Raw genomic sequence first — 23,801 nt, forward strand, 5'->3', positions numbered from 1 at the left:
TTTCTCAGAGTAATAGTTTGTTTTAATAATTAGTAATTACTGTTTTGTAATAGGTTTGGTATATTTGTTTACATTTGAATAGCATCAATTTATATTTATATGTTTTAACTCTCCAAGATGAATTAGATATATTTATTTGTTAACATTTTGAGCTCTTGAAATTTATTTGCTAATTTGCCCTTGGTGTGATGAATTCTTTATTTCGTAAAATTCAGTGATGCATTTTGAAATACAAAGTCATATGTACAGTGTATGCATGCTGTCAATGTAGAGAGCATCAGCCAAGGAAGAGAGATAAAGTAGCCCACTTTTAACTTAGAAAATGCAAGTTACCTTTTGCTACTTTCAAACCTTTTGGCAAAAAACAAAACAAAACAAAATGTATACAACGTTCTCCCTAGTTCCCTTTAAAAAAAAAAGCTAATGAATAAATTGTTCTTCTTTGGTCAGATTAGCAATTCAGGACTGTGAATAAAAAACAAACTGAGCTAAAACCAAAGAGAGAAGCTGTTTACTTTTATGTACTACTGAGAACAGTGTGGTCTTGTGGCGGTTCTCGTAGACTGTGTTGGTTTAACAAGCGTCCAACCCTTTTGTCTTGTTGTTTTTTGTCTTTCCTGCTCCCTGTCCCCTTGTTTCCCACAGGCTGTGCGTTTGTCACATTTTCTACAAGGGCAATGGCACAGAATGCAATCAAAGCCATGCATCAGTCTCAGACCATGGAGGTACTGTATCATCTGCCCTTTCTTTGTTTTCTTTGTGCAAATGATGGGGAATGGTAAAGCAGTTCTCTCCTGTGTGGATTGTTCACATGACAATCACAGACCTAAGCTCTCACCGGTCCGCTTTTCATTCACTCATATTCATCCCCCTCTCTTTCTCTCTCTGTTTCCCTCCTCACTTCGTTCCCTCTTCTCTCTTTCCACTTGCATTTCCCCCTCATGACTGGAAATGTACTTTAGTGAGACCTTCCACCTGCCCTACAGCTGTCTTTTGAGCCTTTATTAGAGTAACACAGGTTCTGAGATATGAGGCACTCAATGCAAAATGTCACTGTGGACCTAGAGGACTGACTATGTACCCCACAACAGGGCTGGTATGGGCTATACTAATCAACCTCCACCTCAGGTCCCTACTGGGACAGTTCACCTATTACAGATCTTAATATAGTCAAACAGACTCTTTTCATCTCAAGAATTTTGAAGAAAGTTAATAATTCTCCTATTTATCAGTGAAATGTTAATTTTCAGTCTCCTGAATAATCAGATTGGTCCCCTTACTCAAAGGTGCACAATGCTTCAATCCAACCTCCTAAAAGGTTGTGACTGGAGGAACAGGAGACTCAGCAGTATGAAATATGCCACAGGTGGAGACGCACGCTCTCTGTGCTCGCTCTGTGATTCAGAATTCTGCACAAGAACATTCCAAAAGTGACATGCCATCACTTACTCTGTATTGTCTGATAGGATCATTTGAGAGTGCATGTGCTGCCGTGTTACGTATACTGTGTCTGTGTAGGGTGACTTTCTCCAGACGTGGTAGCCTTAAGCTGTTATATGAAGCTGTGTTTTCCTATTTGAACAAATTTTTTTTTGCAATTTTATTTAATGTGCAAAAAAATAGTAATTGTTTGAGCTTCTTTTTTTGAAATTCCCCTTTGATTGGGATTTTATTTTTTGGTTTGTTTGTTTGTTTGTTTGTTTGTTTGTTTTTGCAATGCTGCATCTTCCAAAGCATGCTGGGAGCTAAGTGATCATTATGCGTCATGTTCTATGGGAAACTTCTTTATATTAATTCAGAGGGAGGGTGGAAGGGTTGGAAGGGGTGTGCATGGCATTGTCATTAAGTGTTTACCGTACTTTTTTGAGTTGTGACATCAGCATTGCAAAGCCTATTGTCTTTTTTGAACATTCATTTGCCTTTGATATTCCTAATATATATAATTAATGTGTTTTCCTTGCAGTGCAATGCATTTTTAGGACAATCCCACCCCCATACCTGAAGGCAAGCTCAGGTGAAAATTGAACATGGTAGAAAATAATAAGCAGGATTCCAATTTTATCTACCTTGCCGTCACATTCTCCATGTTCTGGCTTCCTTTTACTTGTAGGCTGCTCCAGATGTGTGGATTTCCAGCTGTTTTTCAGCTCAGCCATTAAAATGAAAGTGCTGTTTTAAAAAAAAAAGTCCTCATATATACTTATTTACATATATGCATTTAGCTATTTTTATTTCCTATAATTGAAGATTGTATACCAAAATTGATCTCCCCAATAAGGTTTTAAAGTTCTTTTGACACTTAAAAGAGCTGCCATCCCCACATGAGTTCATAGAGAGTGCTGACACGGTCTGAGTCTCAGTTCTACTGCCCCAGAGCTCAGGACCCAAGGCAGAAGTGGGCATGACCAAACCATGGGAGGCTTTTGTGCAGAGAACGCCGTGAGGCTGGCACGGGCATGTTCTTCAGATTACAGTTTGTATGCTCATCTTTAAAACTGGATACCCATGCTTAAACAGAAGACCCTCGGTTCCATTTACAAATTTTGGCCTCTGAATAGAACATTACATACCACAAAGTTCTACTATAACCATACAACTACAGATGTTTGCTTGAGTTTTAACTAATTACATTGTTTTCAGGACTTTGGTATGCATCTTTAAGCAAGACAGTATTATTTAGCTTACAATAATGTGAATGTTCAAAGATTTGTTTTTAGAACATGCATATAGTATCTGTTTCCCTTTTTTTTCCTACATGATCCCCACTTGTTTTTCTCTCATGACTTAAACAGGTCACTTTTAAAGCTACAAGTGTTTACCTAACTTCATGCTTTTATGCCCTTTTTCACATTTAAGAATGAGAAGCCAATAAATGTACTATTAGCAGATGCTGGTGTTTGTCATAGAGCACTTGGTGCAGCAGTAGAACACTCTCCATGCAGAGCCTCTGTGTTATTTTCATGTTCAGAATATTTTGCTCTCTCTTAAGAAGTAGTAAAGTACTGAAATATGAAGCAGATAAAAATGTATTGGATTTTTTAATGGCGGAAATGTTATTATTATATAATTTATTGTCATTTAACATTCTGTCCTGTGATTCTGCCTATCAGAGCTATAGGTTGATTAGAGCTTCTACACTGAAACACTTACGTCTTTTTTTTTTTACTTTCTTAACTAACAGACTTGATAGCCTAATGTAACCCATAGCTAAATTCTCAGTAACTAACCAAAGTGATAAAGGAAAACAGGCAAGCTTGTATCTTAAAAGAAAAATGACCTAACAGGAAAAGAAGGAAAAAGTTCATTTAAATAGGAATATACCTTTTGTGAGAGAAGTCTATTATCACACAATAAGATTTTGTTTAGTCACTTAGGTGACATACCTTTTAAAAAGCTCCACCGAATGTAAGAGAATAGTGACGGCACGTGTTCCTTGGCCATACCAAGGACAAAAAAAGGCTGGGGACGAGGGGTGCTTTTCAGCTGAGTCCTTACCGGAAGCAGATGCTCTAAAGGTGCTTGGGATAGGACCATTCTGTTTGAAGTACTAGACTGATAACTTCCCAAAGACAATATCTAAGTCAAAATTAATTTACTTTATTATGTGACCTTTGACCATTTCTTTCTCACTATTCTTACTCCTTACCTTTTAAAGGAAATGAGAACTGAATGAGACTTGTCAAATGGTGAGATGAATAGAGAAGGAGCTGGGTAGACTGATACCTTTAAGACCCACCGCTTTGACTAGACAGGGTGTGCTTCTGAATCTTTTGGTTTGCTCTGGAGACTTTGGACAGAACAGAAGTGACATGGATGGAGGAAAAGAGACCTCCCTGAGACCATGTGCATAATTACTTTAATCAGTGCCTAGTTTCCCAATTCTCTGTCCTTCAGAGGGAAATGAAACTCACTTCTTTCTTTTATTGTGTCAAAACTATTTCCACTGTTCCAGTGTTCAGAAATACGTAGCTGAAAATAAACGAATGGCAAAAATGAGTGATATTATTTTCATTCCAATTGTGATTTCTGTCCCTTTATCCTCTACCCATATATGGAAATAGCAGACACATGAAGACAAAGTTATCTTTAAGTCAAGCAAACCATGAAGCTTAATTAAAGATAAGGTCTCTATCTTGAGGGAAGTTCTGAAGGAAGCTGAAGGAAGACACGTGAAGAGAGGAGAGACAATGTACTAATCAAACCCAGAAAACAAGTGGCTTCAGCAACAGGCCCCTTTTAAAGACATCAGTGGCAGGATATGGAGTTTTCTGTTGATGGTACATTCAGAGAAGACGGACTATCAAACCATCCAAAACCATTCCACACCATTCCATGTGCTCCAGGATAGCTAAGAGAGAGAAATCCAGTGATGACTGAACATTACAGAGGGATTCAATCAGGCTGTACCCTGTCTTTACTTTCCAATGTCTGCCCACAGGGCTGCTCTTCACCAATCGTGGTGAAGTTTGCTGACACTCAGAAGGACAAAGAGCAAAGGCGCCTCCAGCAGCAGCTTGCACAGCAGATGCAACAGCTCAACACTGCCACTTGGGGGAACCTAACAGGACTGGGTGGACTTACCCCACAGTACCTGGCGGTAAGTGCCCAAGAACATGGGTCTCTGTGGGATCCATGAAGGAACAGAACACCAAGTCCAAAGCTATCAAAAGCTACTATTAAGTATGACAAAATTTTCCTTCCTATACATTTTGAGTCCCAGAAATTATGAAATCAGCATTAGGGCAGGATTTTATTAATCAAATTGATTAGCATAAAAATGTGCCTAACTTAACTTTGGCCTGTTGACAACTGACCAAAACTCAATACACTAGACTTGTAAACAGTATTTTAAGGCACAGTAAAAAGCCAGTGCTAGAAGTGCTGCATGCTTGAAAACTGTGCATCTAAACTTTAGATTCTATAGATTCCAGGAGAATTGGCTGAGAGCTCACCAGCTGACAGGGTAATACTACCCTACTAGTTAGGAAGACTTCAGTCTTCATCCTGGGTCTTTTCCTGTGAAGCAGGATTAATGGATGGCACTACTCTTTCCTGTGTAGGCCAAACAGACTCAGCTCTTTGAGCCATCTCTTAGATTTTTCAGGTTCTGACTATTCCCCTTATATTAATCATTTCTCTTTGCCATTGTCTTTATTGAAATACAGTGGCCAGAACTTACAACATTCCCTCTCTTAGGATGTAAGCAAACTGAAGAGCGAGCCCATGCATGGACTTGGAACCATGCAACAGCTGAGAGTGGCAGCCTTTGTAGAAACTGTCCTTGTGGGCTGGGAAGCAGTGAGTGGCCTGCTTCTCTGCTTCACTTGACTGTTTGGAAATCTAAACTCCATACAGCATGTTTATTAATGATGTTTCACTTTGTGATTTTGACGCCTTTTATTCTGAGAGTGTTAGCAAGGACATGTGCATGTTCTTTCTAATTCTGTCACTTTACACTTTACAGGAGCATATCATCCATGGGCTTTACTCTGTAGCCAAAGCTATACCGTTTTGTAAGACCCTCTTCCCTTCCGCTCTGAAAGGGAAGATGAGGAAGGGGGCCCCAGGAGGCCTAGTGCCTTTACCTTCAACACACAGCTGCTAGTGTCTATGGGCCTTCAAGGAACTTAGATTTTCAGTCTTTATCTCCACCACTACCACCTCCCTCCCCAGCAGAGTCTGTCATGTGAAGGAGCTGTTCAGTAGAGAATGAGTGAATGAATGAATGAATGAATGAATGATGAGAATCATGCTTCTTTTCCTGTCTTCATTTCAGCCAGTAAAAGTTTGACTACCTTTACTGTCATTTTTTGGCTGTTTATCTTTTCCTTAAAGATACCATGGGTATCTTTGCCAGGATTGGTGCTTAAACCTACATATATGTGCTGCCATGCTTTTTTTCTAGTCTGTTGTCTAGTGATTTTATTTCCAAAAGAAGAGCGTAACCTGTACCCTAGAGCTCCTCTGTTCCCATCCTCACCCCAGTGTTTCTTCTTTTCCAGAAGTAATCAGTGTTCTAATTCACTTTTTACCTTTTTAGAAAATTTGAGACTCTAATGTGTTTCCCTTCCCTGTCTTCCCTCCAACTCCTCCCATATACCCACTCTTTCAAATTCATAACCTCTTTTATTGTTATTATACGTCTATATGCATAACTATATACATATGTAGTCCTAAATAGAACCTGTATTTTTCAGGGCTGTGTGGCACTGGATAACCAATCAGTGTGCTCTTCCCTGGGAAGACCCGCCTCTCCCTCAGCCAGCTCTCTTCACTTGCCTCTCCCTCAGCCAGCTCTCTTCTTCTCTTGCCTCTAGCTTTTATGGAGGGTTGAGGCCTCACAAGGTTTTCCGCATCCAGCTTGGCGTATCTGTTGGTGCCATCCTTGTCCAGCTCACATTTGGGTGGACGTTATGGCCGCAGCTAGACAATCCTGAAACTATACCTTCGTATTTATATATTCTATTACTGAGGTATACTTCATTAACAAGTCACCTTAACGATAGGTACCTGAATGTTTATTCACGGATGACATCATGCTTGCCTTTTTATACTTTCTATGAGTCCAGATTCTTGTTCTACCGGTTCTGAAAACTAAAACATAGATAGGTACCTGTCCCAGTATTATGACATTTCCCTTGCTCCACAGCTCACAGAAAGCTCTGCTATGTGTTTGTATGACCCCATCTGAAAAGTATTTTCCTGATATCAGTGTGTCTAGGCATCCTTCTCCACTCTTGTCACTCCACAGTCTTGTCTCCACTTGCTATGTGAGTCTGGGAACAGGCTTGTGAGTATGCAGCTGCATGTATACCTACATATAAACTTTATCTTTACTGATCTACTTTACAGAAAGAAAAATTTCTTTACATCTACTCAGTGTCTTGAATGGGTTCTAAATTAGCTTGCAATCCAGCAAAGGTGAACAAGTACATTTCAGAACTGGAGCTTTGTGTCTTTATGCTGTGACATCCACTGATTCTGCACAACAGACAGAAAATGAAGACTATCGTAGGCATACTAATTAATATCTTTTTGTAAGGATTTTGACATACCTAAAATACACAGATTCAGCATACATACCTGATAATTCCAGGTTTTGACAAATACTTTGTCTTTTCTGCTGGTAAAGACCATCTTAAGAATAATTGTCCACTTGCTTGGCCGTGTGTGTACTGTGACTACAAATAGATGCTTTGGGGCTGCAATCATTATGGTTCTTACCATTGTTCTGAATCTGTACACACATGATTCCAGCTGAGGAGCTATTAACCCTTGGTGGCTTTGGGGAAAGAAGACCTCTTTTTGTTGGTGTATGGCCCCTGATAAGTTGCCTATGCTCCAGGAGAGTTCCCACACCCATTCACCATGTGCATATGGGTGACATACTAAAAAGAGAAAACATGAAATCCAAAGGGAGATACATAGAAGGGATTAGTGAAGTCGGAGGAGGAAGATGGTGCTCAAAGTATATTGTACACATGTATAAAATTCTTAAAGAATAAATCTTTTTGAGTATCATTTAATAAAGAATAATGGAAAACTGAGCTAGGAAGGAAAGTAGAAGAGAGGAGAAAATGGACTCTGATTGACAGATGAGTTACAGTAGCTAGGAGACTCCAGAGAGTTAGAACTACTCATGCTTTGTTGGTCTCAAATTTTAGCACCTGGTTTCTGAAAAAGGTAAATAGATTAATTGTTCTAAGGCAGCAGTGTTAGTTCCTAGTGCCTGTGTTTTTCAATGGAGATTAGACATTAGTATGAATTTACACCTCCAACTCTGGGCACCTTCAGCCTGTCAACAAGGAATGGCAGCCAACTATATAAACATAAAGGAAACTAATTTTGTACCCCATATAATGCTCCACATTGTTCTGACTGAGTTCTTGTGTTCTTTTGCAGCTTCTGCAGCAGGCCACCTCCTCCAGCAACCTGGGTGCATTCAGTGGCATTCAGCAAATGGCTGGTAAGTCATGAAACATGCCATTCCCTTTGACCATACTAGTTTCTGAATTGTTGGTTGTTTCCACCCATAAAGGAAAGAGCCGAAGGGAAACAGTAAAGAGCAGTTAGCAGATAACTAGCATCTGTGTCTGTGGGCATTAAAGCTGCAGTCAGCTTCTCAGAGCTGTTTTCCTGCTTTTGCATTTATCCTCAGAGCTCACCCTGCAGAACACTTAGGAGGGAGGCTGCAGACTTCTGCAGAATATATTCTTTAGTTATTTGTGGGATTTTTGTTAATGGAATGATGACTGGGAGATTTCTGGCAATATTCCTATATTTAAGGATAGTTGAAATAATTAACATCTCTAAAAAATTTTTAATAATAGGTGATCAATAAAAATGTTCTTGCCTCCATAACAAAAGCCAAGATCACCAGCATACATTTGATACAGTTTGTAGTCCCTTGATAATGACAACTAACACAGCGCCTTTTCTAAACTTTAAACCCAATTAACAGAACTGTGCATCGGAGGCTTTTATCTGAAAGTATAATCTTTGTTCTCAGAAAAATCAAAGTGTTACTGATTTGAAAAGCAGCTTATTGAAGGATTCCTTTTTATAATGAGCTGTGCCAGTAGCTGCAGCAACACAGTGATTAGTGAAAGGTCAGTCCTCCTGTGCCACCTTCCATGCTGACACCTACCCTCGCTCAGGGCCAGAGAGGCAGTGTGTGCAGGAACTCAGAATGCAGGAGGATCAAGAGAAGGCTTTCTCCTTGTTTGATTCCAAAAGGGTAGGTGTGGGAAAGGCATGGAAGAAACTGAGGGAGGTGGGTTAGAGTGGATCACTTTTCTTTCATTAAGGATACCTCAGATTAATTAAATGAAATTCACATGTAGAAAATAAAAACCAGTTTTAGTTATCTGTCAGTATAGAGACTCATCTTTTCCACTTAATTTTTTTCCAAATATGCGCCTTTAGTTAGTTTTGGTGGTGGTGGTGTTTATTCTGAAAGGTTTCTCTCCACTTGTGTTCTCTGAGTAACAGCCCAGTTTTCCACTGTGGTCCACAAGGTAAGGGCAATTCGTCAGATTGTATAACTTATTCATATCTACTGCTATCACCATAATACAGCTTTCACATTATTCAAAATATTGTTTCAAAATGATAAATAGTTAAATGATTGCAATTATATTTAAGAAGTCATGTTAGGATGCTGGTCTTAGAACTAACAATCACATTGACTGGCTAATGTCTAATGTATTTATAATCTGGGAAGGAAACTAGAGAGGTATTAGTAAAACATTCAGGGGAATTCCTATGCTTTGAAAGGAAAAGAAAAACCTCTCAGTCATAAGCTGCTAAAATACATGCTAACATTGGTCACATTTTGACCACGTGGGAGAATTGTCCCTCTTCTAGTAGCACAGATCCACCCAGATTCAAAATTAGGGGTTTTCCTCAGCAGTAGCCTTGGGCTCCCCTACTCCCAGAGCTGCATTGTGCAGACAAGGCTGCCTATTCCTGCAGCTGTTGCCTAGCATGTCTTCCCAGATGGACAGAATGTCCTCCCGCTTTTCATTGGAATGTGCGTGCCTCTGCCATGTCAGCTACAAGTCAGGATATTAGCATCTACATGTGCTCTGTGCTCATCTGAAAACTGAGGTTATCTAGGAGTGCCCCTAAAAGGTGTCATAGAGCAGATAGCTAATTTAAAGATGTTTTGTAAATGCTCTGGAGTTTCCAAAATACCTGTTTCTTGAACCTTCATCATGGTGAATGCACCACACTAAGTTAGCACATACTGAAAATCAAATACAGAACAGTCCACTATGTGCCACATCCCAGATTGTTAAAGTATCAAAAAATAGGCAGCCTGCCACTTTTGGTGTAGCTTTATAAAAGTACTTGTTGCTTGTATGAGTGGTGGAGTTTCATCTTTCCAAGTATTTAAGTAGTGCATCTTTTCAGTAAAGCAATGAAGTGTCTGTCCCCCAATAGGGCTTCCTTTGGTAGGTCTGACTTTTTGCACTTACCTTTTACCTACCCATGGGGCCATTCTCACCCCAGTCACCAGAGTGTCCCTGCATTCCTCAAACAGCTCAGCACTCAAGGGCACACTGCACGCCTGGAGAGCAAGGCCTGCCCAGTGCTTTAATGGCACAGCCAGTCCTCCTGTAAAGAGGCTAGAGACCATTTCTGAGCAGATGACTGAAAAGCTGTTTGTGAGTTACGATGTAGATTTGTATTTTGGATGTATTCCCTGCAGAGTGCAAGTCAGGTGCTCAGTTTTTAATTACAAAACCTAGTTTTAGCTGTCCATATCAACTGAAAAGCACCAGAAAAACTATCGTTACTGCCGTCAAAGTTGTGTTATGGAGAATTCGAAGATAGTCTAATATAAAGCCTGTTACAGAGTTTATACAACAAACACAGTAGAAGTCATAGCATAATAAAGTTGAGAGGACCCAGGAGGTCATTTAATCCCAGCCACACCTGGTTTTCAACTGTTTATTGAATGACTGGTAGTCTAAAGGTAGGAAAAACATCAGAAAGTTTAACAAAGTAAAAGTACACGAATCATACTGCCAAGGAGTGGAACATTTTGAAGCCAATACTGTTTGTCTATGAGCAGCTTTCAGAGCACAGTAGTCTCTCAGGAGATAGGGATTTTAAATTGGTTTGTTTATATGACCAAAACATTTTCATCTGAGGAGAAAACAAAGGCAAAGAAAAAGAAAACCAAAAAAATAAAATTTGTATGACATATTACTAAATAATTGCATCAGTAAAATCTAATTGTTAGACCATAGACTCTGTAGCTAGTTTCCTTTCTCTCTCAGTCACAGAAATCAAGCCAAATCTTAGAGCTTCCTAGGATAGTTAAGAGGCTATGCTATACAGTATGCTTGCAGGCCCTCCCTCTTGCCACTGCAAGGTAAGTTTAAAGTACTACTTAATAATGCCTGAATCTTGGCACTTACACTAAGCTATACTAAATCACGTGATGTCTGACTTCCACCACCTCCTGAAAAATCTATAGAAATCAGAAAACCCCGTTCGTTGTTCAGAGCATCTGAAGGCTTTCCTTAACTAACTCATCATGCTGCATATGGTGGCTGTCTCCTCCTTCCATCTTCAAGGTCTTCTCCTAATGAAGCTACAGCAGGTTTTAATAAGAAGGCTCTCTCCCTTCAAGGCCCCATCATGTTGTCTTTGGTTTGGTATGTCTCTCCTAATGGCCTTACAATGCTCATTCTGAAGGGTGATTTCATATAAGCAAGCTCTTTCCCCAAACCAGATGCATTTGGCCTCTGTCTTCAGTGTATATAGTATGATGAGCTATATACTTTATACTGTAACTATACATCAGCCATATGTTTTCTTCGAAAAGTGTTAACCATTTTCCCTTGAAACTACAAATTTTTTATTATTTCTCTAAACAGAACCTTTACTAAATAAGGAGTTTTATAGCAGAAGTGGATTTAGAGTCAGCTCTTCATCGGCTAACCTCCTGTCTGTGTGCTCACTCTGCTTCTGTGAAGGGGAGGGGAGAGAGCCTTCTTTTCACTGATTTGACTTTCCCTTTTAAAACTTCTAACACAGCATATTGATATTCTACTCACCTCTAGTCTTTGTTCAATGAATTTTTGAAATTTGGTAAGTGTGGGATCTGCATCTTCCTAAGAGTGCGTACCTGAGGTGAAGGAGAAAGAACGAGGACCAGGTCGCCTTTGGTCTTTAACTTCTGCATGGCTACTGTAGCAGCCCCTTAGCAGACTGTTTAATGAGAAAAGAAGAACACTTCACATTTGCATTTAACTTAGATCCTTAGAACATCACAGTTTCAAGAATATAAAAGGCAAAATCACCTCTTTATTATGCTGCAATCAAAAAAGGTTAAATGTTATGTTGAGACCACAGCCAGCACCATTAAGTGGACTGGTATGAATTAGGATACAAACCTCCCCAAAACCACTTTATGAATATGCGACTTTTAGCATGCCATTTGAAAAGGGGTGAGAAGGGCCAGCAAACTTAATACAAGTCACTGAGCTGTGGATATGGATCCGTATTTCAAGCCCAGTTAACCTGGTCCAAAACCTGCTCTGTCTGTGCAGTGTGACCCAGCCAGGTCAGGTATTTTTGCATAACCTCAAGCTCCAGTGACGTACCTACCCAGATGGCCTAATGGCAAATCACAAATCCCAGCTGAAAGTAGAGCCCCACAGCTGCTAAAGAACTAGCTGCTCAGAGAAAACAAGAAACTGCCTCCTTTCATTCTGGAAAATGTTTCCAACTTATTAAGGCTGAGTATGTCAAACAAGAATATATTCTAGAACAAGAAGGGTTTTTGTTTTATGACCATTGATGCTTTGCCTGCATGTATGTCTATGTGACGATGACAGATCCCTTGGAACTAGAGTTACAGACAGTTGTGAACTGCCACCTGGGTGCTGGGAATTGAACCCAGGTCCTCTGGAAGAGCAGCCAGTGCTCTTAACCACTGAGCCATCTCTCCAGCCATTTTTTATTTTAAAAGACAGGGTCTCACCCAGGCTTGCCTCCAACTCAGTATTTGACCAAAAATGACCTTGAACTCATGGCCCTCCTGCTTCAACCCTCTGAAATGCTAGGATTATAGGTATGCACTACCACAACCAGTTTCTGTGGTGCTGGATGCAGAACCCAGGGGTTTGCTATGACAGACAAGCAGTCTACCAGCTGAACTATATCCTATCCCCAGAATCAAACATTCCTAAGAAATCATAGAGATCTGAAGCTGTAGGTGAAGAGGAATTAGCTACTGAGGAATAGTACAACTGCTGGAGTTTGAATTTGATTAAGTTGACTAATTGCCTTCTAAAAATCTGCTCCAAATTTTGAAGGTAATAATAAATTATTAATTGAAACAGTTGCTTAAGACAACAAGATGCTTCTTTTAGGAATTAAAAACTCAGTCTCTGAGAAGATTGTCTGAGAGTGTCTTTCACAAATAGAGAAGAGGGTTTGCAAAACCAGTGTCTGGGCAGTCAGAGAGGCTCCAGTCGGAGCAGCTCCCAGCATGAAGTGTGCTCAGGGCCCACAGAGGCCCTGCGCTCTTCCCTGAGTCTCCAGCAGTCCACAGCACAGCCACTTCCTGTGAATGTGCTAATAGGCCTTCTGAGAGAGCTCTGTAACCACCCATCTGTCACTTTTTAACAGACCTGATTGGCAAGCACTTGTAACAACTGACATCTGTTCTCACTTATTGATATGCAGATTTATGGTAATTGCTATGAACAATAAGACACAAAATTACCTAAGGTGAACATTAAATTAAATTTTGATGCCCTTCTCCTTATAAATAATTTTTTTAATCTTAAATTTCAAGTAGGAATTTTGTGCATCTGTTTTGTACATAATTTCCTCATTTTGGAGGATTTTTTTCTTCTTAAGTAATGAATGAAAACTTAAATCTCCTTACTCCTACTTCTTTCTTTTGTTGTCATCATAGTGACTCACTTTTGGATTTCCTAAAACTTAAGTGTTTCGCATGTTTAGTTACCTTACTGCCTTGGGTTTGAGACGTGCCCAGCTGAGCACAAGTTAAATGTGGCCATTTTTCTTCTCAGAAAAGCTGTTTGCCAAGCAGGAACCAGCTTCTAAAGAAGGGTGACAGGCGCCTTCCAGTCTGGTGCCCTTTCATGGTGAAAGAGAAAGTCTGAGTGGAGGTGGGAGAAGAGCCTACTGCAGGCAGGGGCTGAGAAAGAAGGAAAGGCAGGGAGCACTCCTCACCACAGGGAGGACTGAAAGAAACCCCCAGTGAGGATTCCAAATGACTGGAAGCAAAGGCTGCCTGTGGAGCCCAGGGAAAGTCAGGCAGAGTCAGTAAAGGGGGGAGAGGAACACGTGTGGGTGGGGAGCAGCTGAAGGCAGCTAAGGTGAGGCTGAAGGTAACCTCTGCTGGGGAAAGTCTGGTGAGGGTGGGCAGCACCTGCTTTCCTTACATGGAACCCTACCTTCTCTCCCACATCTGACCCTAGAGAAGGAGTCATAATCAATGACGCGTCTGATTTTGAATGAGAATGCCCTGGCCAGGTACCAGCTTGTGGCAGAAAGAGCCCAGACCTGTCACCAGGGCTGTGCTGTTGTCAGTGAAGGGTTGAAAAGTACCATGCCCAGTAAGTTTCCCAAGCTCCTTCTAATCACCTAGGATCACACCCGTTATAAACAGAATACAAGATGTCAGGAGCTTGTAGACCACAGACTGATGTGAGGCGGCCACAAAGAGGGATGGCCAGAAGAGGTGTCTGGCCTGTGTCAGACTGGGTCGAGGGAGAAGGCACTGTGCCCTGTGCTCACCTACCAAGCATCCTCATGTTCAGCTGGTGTGGTAACACAGCCACAGGAAGATGAAGGGGGCTTCTCTCAGGCCTCAGGCTGTCCTGTGGCACTGCCTAGCTTCAATCTCTGTTGAGTCCACTAGTCAGCTGTACCTGTGGGAACAGGAGCACAGGCTCTCTGGCTTCTGTCGTGTGTGCATGTGTGTGTGTGTATGTGTGTGTGTGTGTGTGTGTGTGTGTGTGCATTTACACTGAAAAAGAGGATCATTTTCTTTTCCTACCATTCCTTAGTTCCAGTTTCTTCTTGGTTTCTCATATCATATAATTACTGCCCCATCTGTAGAAATTTCATTCAATTTTTTCCCCCAGAACTTTGGTCTTTTTCAGTTATCTTGGTAAGTCCGAGGTTATATACAACTTTCTGGGATCCTTCACAGAAAAACAAAAGTTTTACACATAACAAGCACACTTTTTTTTCCATAAAGCTTAGGAGGTTCATGGACTGCCTGAACCCCATCAGTGGACCTTGAGCTACATGGGAGAAAGGATAAAGGCTTTAGTTTTGAGAAAGAGACCACAGTGATCCATCAGTTCACTGAGGCAACTATAGCCAGTTATCTGTTGTGTCTGAGATGAGTAGAAGAACAGGGGAAGATGGGTATAAAGAGATGAAATTAAGAAATGAAAAAACTGATTCAGAAAGATGATGGAGCACAGGGTTTGAAATGGTCCCTGGTCCACTTAGTCCTAAGCAAGATTACCCTGAGTTTCAGGTACTGACTTTAAGACCTGACATTTCCACCAAACAGGACTTGCATTAGGTCATAAAGGCCAAATGACTCACTGGACAGCTTTAGTTGTCTTAGATTGTATTGGAGGTTAACAAGACCACTGCAGTAACCATTAGGAACAGGGAAGTTCTGTGTCCCAGCCATATTTTCTTTTGAAATTTTATGTTGTACATTTGTCCCTTCTCTTTCTCCCTGCTCCTTCTAAAGTCTTATGAGATACAGTTTAGTCAAGTAAATGGGAACTACAGCAGAAGGAAGAAAAGGCAAAAGAGCCCTAGGTGAGGACCAGGACAGAGAGGACAAATGGAAAGGCTGGACTAGCAGGAGGGAGACAAGTATATAAAGAAGAAAGCACAGGATGCTCTCAGACTTCCTAGGACTGCACCTTTCAGAAGTGGCTTCTAAGGACTAGGAATGGTGTTTTGACCTTTGCATATTTCAGGACCCTGTCTGTGACCTATTCAGCAGTAGTGCTGCATATACCATATGGTTTTGTTATGAATCCTGAGACCACATGTAAAGCAAAGAAAGGTGTGCTGGTCCCTGCTTTGCCCTCATTCTCACAGTCTTTACTTGAGATAATATTGCTGTTGCTAGCTGAAGTTAAGAGAACTTACTCAAGGCCAAGACAATTGAAAGGTCACCAGATATTTAACAAATGGCCTTTACTGTCCTTACAAAGAAACCTGGAGCTTGTGGCTTTGTGACAAAGCATTGGCAGGACCTCAGCACCCCAAAAGGTGCCGGGGCCAGGTGGCAAGAAAAAGCTGTTCCTCCCCCCTTCTGGCACTGGCTGTGCACAAGCCAGAAGTTCTCACTGTGAGGTTGGTTGCATAGGCATCCTTTGTTTCCTTTACGAAATGTTAGCAAGGTAATAGCCATTAACTCTTGTCAGGCAAATACAGTGGGGGCAGACCCAGTTTTCAGTGAGCTGAAGTGTGCTGCTTCTGCCTCACAGCCAGTGCCCACCACTGCAGAGCCTTATTGGAACTTCAACTCAGACCCCTTACCCATGAACAAGGCCACTCCCGAAAAGCTTTCGATCCCTGGACCTCCGCTTCCTCACAGCTTGAAGCAGACATATTTCAAAGAGTCTGCACTCGGACTTACCAGCTGCCATGTTCCTGCTTTCTAATCTGTTTGGTTGTCCTCTGAGCTGGGGTGGCCGTACAGCACAGGCTAGATGTTCTGCTGGGTTCTAAAGCTACATTCAAGAACCACATTGAACCAGATTACGAAGAGAGAGAGAGAGAGAGAGAGAGAGAGAGAGAGAGAGAGAGAGAGAGAGAGAGAGAGAGAGAGAGAGAGAGAGAGAGAGAGAACACTATTTGAACCCAGCTCTACCCAGGTCACATTCTTTGGTCTTTGAACATATTGATTTCTCAGAAAATAGATTCTATTTTAATTATACTCTAGTTGGAGATCCCAAGGTACAAGCAGTCAGGTTTCTCCAGATAGCTGGGGTGAAAAAAGCTGAATTTATTTACATCCAGGCTATCTCAGAGCAGAGCTGCATACTCTTCACCAGGGGACGCTGCTGTAATATAGTGATTGTTGTCACCAACATAGACTCGTGTACATTCAAGGTACTAGGAATAAAAGTCAAGAGTAAAAGATGGTAGGTTTTTACCAGGGCTACCTTGAAAAACCAGGAGTGTGGAAACCATGCTTAGGAATAGGGGTCCTAGATCTAGGAAGTAGCAGGTACGATACTGAGTGCTTACATTTTAGAATATGATGTGGACACCATTCCAGAGAAAGTCAGTAATCCCCCGAGTCTCAGCTGACCACTGCTTTCCTCTGCTCCTCTCTCAGTTCCATCTGATCAGAGGCTTTGGTGATAATGTGGTTGAGTGTAGTCTCTAAACACTAGTAAACTAGAAGGACTGCTCTCAGTCACTGCCTTCCCCTACTCAAGTGTCCAGCAGCCTCCTTGTGCATGCAAGCCTTCGTATATAATTTTAATATAAATATATACAGTAAATTAATGCAGCTCCTAGTAGGATTTCTTTATTCTCCTAGTTCCCAGTAATGAGAGACCAACAGAGAGACCAAGATTTCTTCTCAAGCTTCACCTCAATACCCAGACAATCTGCCTTAATCCCCTGAACTGGCCGCCTCCAGCCAAGATCCCAATAGTCCTTGGATTTATGGCTTTCCATGCTTCTGCTGAGCTCTCAAGAGCTCTTTCCCCTCCTCCTCATGGCAGATCTGAATCTGCTTCCCTCTCTCTTTCTCCTTCCCCTGGCTTGTGGAAATCCTGCCCTATTTTCTCTTGTGCTAATCACCCTTGGTTCATAAGCATTTATTGACAAGACTAAGAATAAATGGTAAGAACTGCTTACACAAACTTGAGATGGATTCTTGACATAAGCATTATAATGTTGTGTCCAGACTGGAACAAGGTGTGAGGGCAGAGAAATCAGCAATTCAGTAACACAAGGAAAAGCTTTCCTTAACGCACAGACACATTCTGCCTATACCCAGTCTTCCTTATTGCCCATTTATTCTCAGTGTCTTGCACAGGGACTGTCCTATCATTGCTCTCTAATAAATACTGAGTAGTTATATGGATGAGGGATGGACTGATGGACTCTGTCAAACTCTGCCCCTTTCCATTTTCCTCACATCACTCAGACGCTGAGGATTACAGTAGCCTTTCTATTCTGCTGCTATCTTGGCAGTGTTTGCCAATAGCTTGTCTCTGCATTGTAGTGGTTTTTTAACATCTTTGAGCCATTCCTCAGAGTGGTATCTTGGAGTCTATCCGTCTACCTGGCCTTTATACTTACCAGCAAGGAAAAGGTGAAGAGGGTGGCAGAGACTGCCTCAGGTGGTGACATATGTGAAAGGGGAAATAAGGAAGGTCACTTTGGAAAGGTCACAGGCCCTCACTCTGAATTCATACAGGGACAGGACAGTGGGAAGAGAGAGTCACATTGTTGTCACCTTAGCTTCAAGACCTGTAATGAATGTCAGCATGTAAGCTATAAGGTAAAGTATTCCTGTCTAACAAGTGTACATTTAATTAGATAATAACTGAAGAAAAACAGTAAACATTTGATACAGATATAAATACCAAAGAGCTATCAATGGGCAAAACTAAAAGCATGATTGGCTGTATAGACAGTCTTCTTGATAGCAGTTTATTAAAATTCTGTGCTGTTATTCAGAGTCTATCAATGACCTACCATGTATTAATTCTCTGCCCCAGGTCCACCCTCTGTGTCTGTGTTTTTTTGCCTGTGTGTGTTTGGGTAGATTTGAACATGAATAAGAGAATCTTTGCCCTCGAACACCTTAGTATTTTGTTATAAGAGACACAGAGCGAGTAAAGAAGCTTGTAGAAACACACTGAAAGTAGATGCGTTAGATACAAGCTGGGTGTTGTCAGAGTGAAGCAGTGAGGAGAATGTAGTGGTCATGGTCTCAGGAGGCCATGCTCAAGGCTGTAGACAAGGACCTGATATTGCTAACCCATTGAACATACTCAGCCAGGCCAGTTGGTAGAGAAACTTGTGACACTGGGTCCAATACTACGCTTCCCCCTTGGGGAGTGTCAGATAAACTGGAAAAGGGCCCTCTGGCCTGAGCCTGTAATAATGGTCTGTTATTAATTGCTATTAGGTGTATGGTATAGGTTTTAATTTCAGTGCTAAGCCATCTTATATGCCCAACTGTCTGTTGGTGATGTAGTGTGGTCATCTGGCCTACATCATTAGAACATTAAAGGACTATTAGTCATAAAAAATGGACAGATGGATCTAGCAGAGGGCCTATGTCTTTGCAAAATCACCCACATCCAGGCGCTCTTGTCATACTTGAGTATGGAGTGTGTTAAGTGCAGCCTTCTGGGCCTGAATGGGTCTCACTAACGCCAGGCAGCTCCCATTCCTCTACTTGCACTCTACTAAAGTGAAACAGAAAAGTTAGCCCAGTGCTGCTTAATCCCCACAGTGTTTCTAATAATGTGCCACTGTTCGACCATTATCAGAGACAGAGAGAGCCTTACTCCCAAACACACTTGATCACCAGATTTCACAAATTCCATATCCTGCTTTTATGCAGTGACACCAAAGAAGTGGGGGCTTGTTCTGATTTCTACCATAGCCCAACAAGTCCAATGGCTCCTTAAGGAAGGCAGGGTGTGATTTGTGGCATAATGAGAACTTATTTTACAGCAAAACCCTCACGAGCTTCTTTTGAAATCAGGAGGCCAAGCAAAGGAGCACACAGAAACAGTGTTGTTTCTAGTGCTCAGAAGCCAGGCCAGTGTTTATGCACTCAGCCAGCTATACACTGCTGGCTAGCAGTCTGTTTAGGAATATTGTTAGAAAAATCTATCTCCCTTCCCCCAGCACAAATGGACCATTACCAGGCCACTCTTCTTAAACAGAGCAGATTTGTTGTACAGATAGTTATTGAGTATCTGGATTCAAGTCCTAAGATGGTAAAGTTAAGCTGATTACTGGACTCCAACTCTTTCTATATAGAACTCTTTAGCTCATCCCATAATCAGCCTCCAAACGCTGACACCATTGCATACACCAGCAAGATTTTGCTGAAAGGACCCAGATATAGCTGTCTCTTGTGAGACTATGCCGGGGCCTAGCAAACACAGAAGTGGATGATCACAGTCAGCAATTGGATGGAACACAGGGCCCCCAATGGAGGAGCTAGAGAAAGTACTCAAGGAGCTAAAGGGGTCTGCAGCCCTATAGGTGGAACAACAATATAAGCTAACCAGTACCCCCGAGCTCGTGTCTCTAGCTGCATATGTATCAGAAGATGGCCTAGTCGGTCATCAGTGGGAAGAGAGGCCCATTGGTCTTACAAACTTTATATGCCTCAGTACAGGGGAACATCAGGGCCAAGAAGTGGGAGGGGGGAGGGCATGGGGGACTTTTGGGATAGCATTGGAAATGTAAATGAAGAAAATACCTAATTAAAAAAAATAAAAATAAAGAAGAAGAAAAACCTCATTGCCTTTGCTTACTGTGAAGAGAATTATGGGGGAAATACCTGGGGTATTTAGAGAACCTGTGGATTAGAAACAGGAGTGGGGGAGAAAAGGATGTTGATAAGCAGCAAAAGCAGCAGTCATGGCCCAAGGTCTTTCAGCCCATCCTACACTCTTACACATTGTGTGGATTTTGTTTAACTTTTACTAATCAGAAGGTCATTGTAGTTAAAAATACACTGGCTGTAGGTTTCATGTGTGTGTGTGTGTGTGTGTGTGTGTTAGAGAAAAAGGAGACAGACAGAGTGTCTGTCTACTACCACATACATGTGTAGATCAGAGGCAGCTTGTAGGAGGTGGTTCTCTCCTTCTGTCAAGTGCTCCTGAGGATGGATTTCAGGCATCAATGCAAATACAGCTAAAGTGATTTAAGGCAGTGCCAGTTTGTGCTCCTCCCATAATGAGTTCCTACTGTGCAGATAATAAGATAAAGCTGAGGACAACTGTAATTACTAACATTCAGGGAGTATTTACTTAGATCATGCCAGAGTAATTTGCATTCATCATATTTGTATCCTGCATTCAGGTACAGTTAGCCTGGCCACCAAGAAACAAAGAGGCTAAGTCATTTGCCTACATCTACATATCTGGAAAAATAACAGAGCCAAGATTAGTAGCCCTGCCAGTTGAATTTTAGAGCAGGAACCTTTAAGCAATGAACTATATATAATTCCTGTGTTTTATCTGTGCACCTGTAAGATTAGGGAGTGTAGAAGTTACCGAGACTTGTCCTGCAACCACCTCTGCCCACACCTCCCCATTCTCACCACAGCTAAGTCCCCATTACCCTGGCAGGTCTGTACAGAGTCCTCTCTTAACTTCCACAATACCTCTGTAATCCCGAGAGAAGACAGCCCAAGTTAGTCTACCTCATTGAGCTGTCTGTTTAAACGTACTGGGTACAGTGCAGGTGCCCCTTTTAGTACTCCATCTCGAGTAGTGGAAGATGACCTCATTAACACTCAGAGATCTTCTGAGAAACCAAACCCAGGTTCTATTTAAGACATAATTGGACGTATCCCCGAGGCACTTCTGATGAGCAAATCACAGGATCAAGTGCAAGGAGGCTCTGTGTGTGTGTGTGTGTGTGTGTATGCATGTACTCAATTTTATTTTAGAAACTGAAAAATTTGGGCCTGTGGCTAATATCACTTTTCTTTTTCCTCTACAGGCATGAATGCTTTACAGTTACAGAACCTGGCAACACTGGCTGCTGCTGCAGCTGCTGCTCAAACCTCAGCCACCAGCACCAATGCAAACCCTCTGTCTAGCACAAGCAGTGCCCTGGGAGCCCTCACAAGCCCCGGTGAGTGAGAAGCTTGGCTCTTCACCACATGGCAAGATCTGTGTGCATGCATGTCTTCATGCACCCTGAGGCAGGGGGTTAGGCTGGTGTCGGGAAGCCTGCACAGGGTCTCTGGCTTAAGATAGTTCCTATTTTCTTAAGGAGAAACTTGAATGGATGTGTTTATTTTCCAAGCATAAAATGAGACAAGTTTTCAGTGAAGAATTTCAGTCTCTTTATTTTTATGAACATTTCCTTTCTTTCTTCCAATACTTGGGTATTAATTACTACAGCAACCCTCAGTCTCACGCTCCACTTTTGTCTCCTGTTCTCTTAAAGGGGAAAAAAGTTTAAGAATTTTCTACTGGTCTCAAACTCTGATCTCTTTGGTGTTGACTTTCACACCAACTCTATTCTGTACCTTTGAGTACTAAAGGGCAATGTGCATTCATTTATGGTCACATGCTGGCTTATATAATTGGATATCTTTTTTCCTTAGAAAGTTTGTTGGCCTTATTCAAGGGCTAGTAACATTTTTTTTTTTTTGTACAAGAAAGACCTAATAGGGTTGCACACTTATCATGAATTATTTCCTCTATTTTTAAAAAATAAACAGAAAGCGGAGTGTGTCATTGGCTTCCTTCTCTGGATTTCCTGGTCCTCTCCTCCTCTGTAACCTACGAGGGAGTGTGCTTCAGCAATCTTGCTTCTAATTTTGAAAATCCTGTGACCTTCTATCACCTGTGTCCAGACGATTAGCTAAGTGGTGACAGAACTTTATTGTAATTGTGCAAGGTTTTATTATGGAAAAATAGGAAATGAAAGCTACAGCATATTCCCAAAGGCTTTCTCAAGAAGTCTGACTTCAGGAAGCAATGAGACATGCTCCTCAGACCTGTAGGACTGAAGGGAGAAACAGCCCTTGGATCTTTATAAAGCATTATTCATCTAGAAGGAAAAACCCAAGCAGTGTTTGTAAGAATCTCCTGAATTCACCCCTAATGTGCTAAAATCTCTAGACAACAGCCCATGCGTATGTTGATTTAATTCTTTCAAGTATTTTAAAAATACACCATTATTCTATGTGGGTTTTACTTTTTGGAATAAATGATATTCATGAAAAGTCAACTTTTGGGGAGGGTTGGTTTTCACATTTTTATTGGAGGGCAACAGGGAAGGGGCCTCTTCCATCAACAGGAGCATTCACAGGTTCTGCAGCCATTCCAGGCTTGGGCCCAGAGGCTGCTGAGGGCATGTTCCCATTATCTCGCACAGGCAGCTGGTGGGTGTGGCTGTTGTGAGGGCTATCCCATGGACTGTCAGCATTGGCTCCTTCATCCAGGTACTCATTCTTGAGGAAGGTGAAGATTCTTCTAGCCATCCTAGTCTTCGTGGAGACTGAAAAGTCAACTTTTGACAATATTTTCAAGAAATGAACGTATAGCTTTAATAACTCCTTTAGTGACCCTATGCTAACTACTTTCCTTATTCTGGAAAAAAAAAAAAAAAAAAACCATCTTAAGCAGAAGTTTTACTTGCTCAGAGTTCAAAGGTTTATGTGTATCATATGCATACAGAAGTCATAGCTACAGGACCTTAGACTGCTGGGCACATTGTCTCTACAGTCTGAAGAAAGGATGAAGGCTGGTACTCAGCTCATGGTCCCCTTTTTATTGATTAACCCCTCCCGATCAGAGAGCAGTACAACCCACTTTCAGTTAACGTCTCTGGAAATATTCTCACAGACACAGCTAAAGGTTTGTCTCCTGGGTGGTTCTAGATCTTGTTAAGCTGACAGTCAATTTTAAGCATCACAAACAACTTTAACATTATTAGTTTCTCCCTTATGAAAACAACAGTGATTTCCTTAAAATATATTACATGTGAAAATATTATAATTCGGTAAGTAATATCTGTAAGGTATGTTATAATGGTAGACAGTGTCTTTGTGGTTAAAAAAAATGGCAAATTAAACCAGAAATACATAATACTTAAGAGTCTTTAAGTCTTCAGGAGACCTCAGAAAATAAGAAATAAATATTAATTTAAATGACATAAGGCTGTTGATAGTGATAAAACAGAATAAGATATACAGTGAAGGATCTGAAGGACGTAAGCCCTCTGTCAGAAGGTAGCATTTGTGCCAAAGCCTGAATGAAGTGAAAGAAACCATGTAGTCTTCAAAAAAGGACAGATGCAATGAGGGAGGGAGGAACTTAGAGTGATAGTAAGTTAGCAAGGGTAGTGCTACTTCTGGGAAGGGGCAGGCGAGGAAACAGTGGTGCTTAACTAGGTGTGGTGTCTCACACCTTTAATCCCAGCACTTTAAGCAGAGGTAACTAGGTCTCTATGTGATTCATCTCTCTGAGACCAGTCTGGGCTACATAATGGGTTCTAGGAGAGCCAGAGAAAATAGTGAAACACTGTCAGAGAGA

General features: G+C 41.4%; 1 protein-coding gene and 1 long non-coding RNA gene across 24 annotated transcripts in view; one reads left to right on the forward strand and one right to left on the reverse strand.

Moving 5' to 3' along the window:
• Celf2 (CUGBP Elav-like family member 2) overlaps positions 1 to 23,801 on the forward strand; it is an 856,147-nt gene that overhangs the window by 791,454 nt on the left and 40,892 nt on the right. For all 23 annotated transcript variants that reach the window (XM_029471522.2, XM_029471494.2, XM_029471516.2 and 20 more), the window contains 4 exons: positions 646 to 725; positions 4,439 to 4,597; positions 7,903 to 7,966; positions 21,253 to 21,387. In XM_029471522.2, coding sequence (XP_029327382.1) covers positions 646 to 725; positions 4,439 to 4,597; positions 7,903 to 7,966; positions 21,253 to 21,387 — 438 coding nt within the window. The remainder of the gene's footprint in view (positions 1 to 645; positions 726 to 4,438; positions 4,598 to 7,902; positions 7,967 to 21,252; positions 21,388 to 23,801) is intronic.
• LOC115029749 (uncharacterized) lies at positions 10,420 to 16,410 on the reverse strand. The gene is made up of 3 exons (XR_003835312.2): positions 16,172 to 16,410; positions 11,571 to 11,724; positions 10,420 to 10,653 (listed from the first exon to the last, which is right to left on the reverse strand). It is a non-coding gene; the product is annotated as an uncharacterized LOC115029749 (long non-coding RNA).

The sequence above is a fragment of the Mus caroli genome, unplaced genomic scaffold, assembly GCF_978045245.1.
Source record: "Mus caroli unplaced genomic scaffold, Mus_caroli_1 scaffold_2, whole genome shotgun sequence".
Classification (NCBI taxonomy): Eukaryota; Metazoa; Chordata; class Mammalia; order Rodentia; family Muridae; genus Mus; species Mus caroli.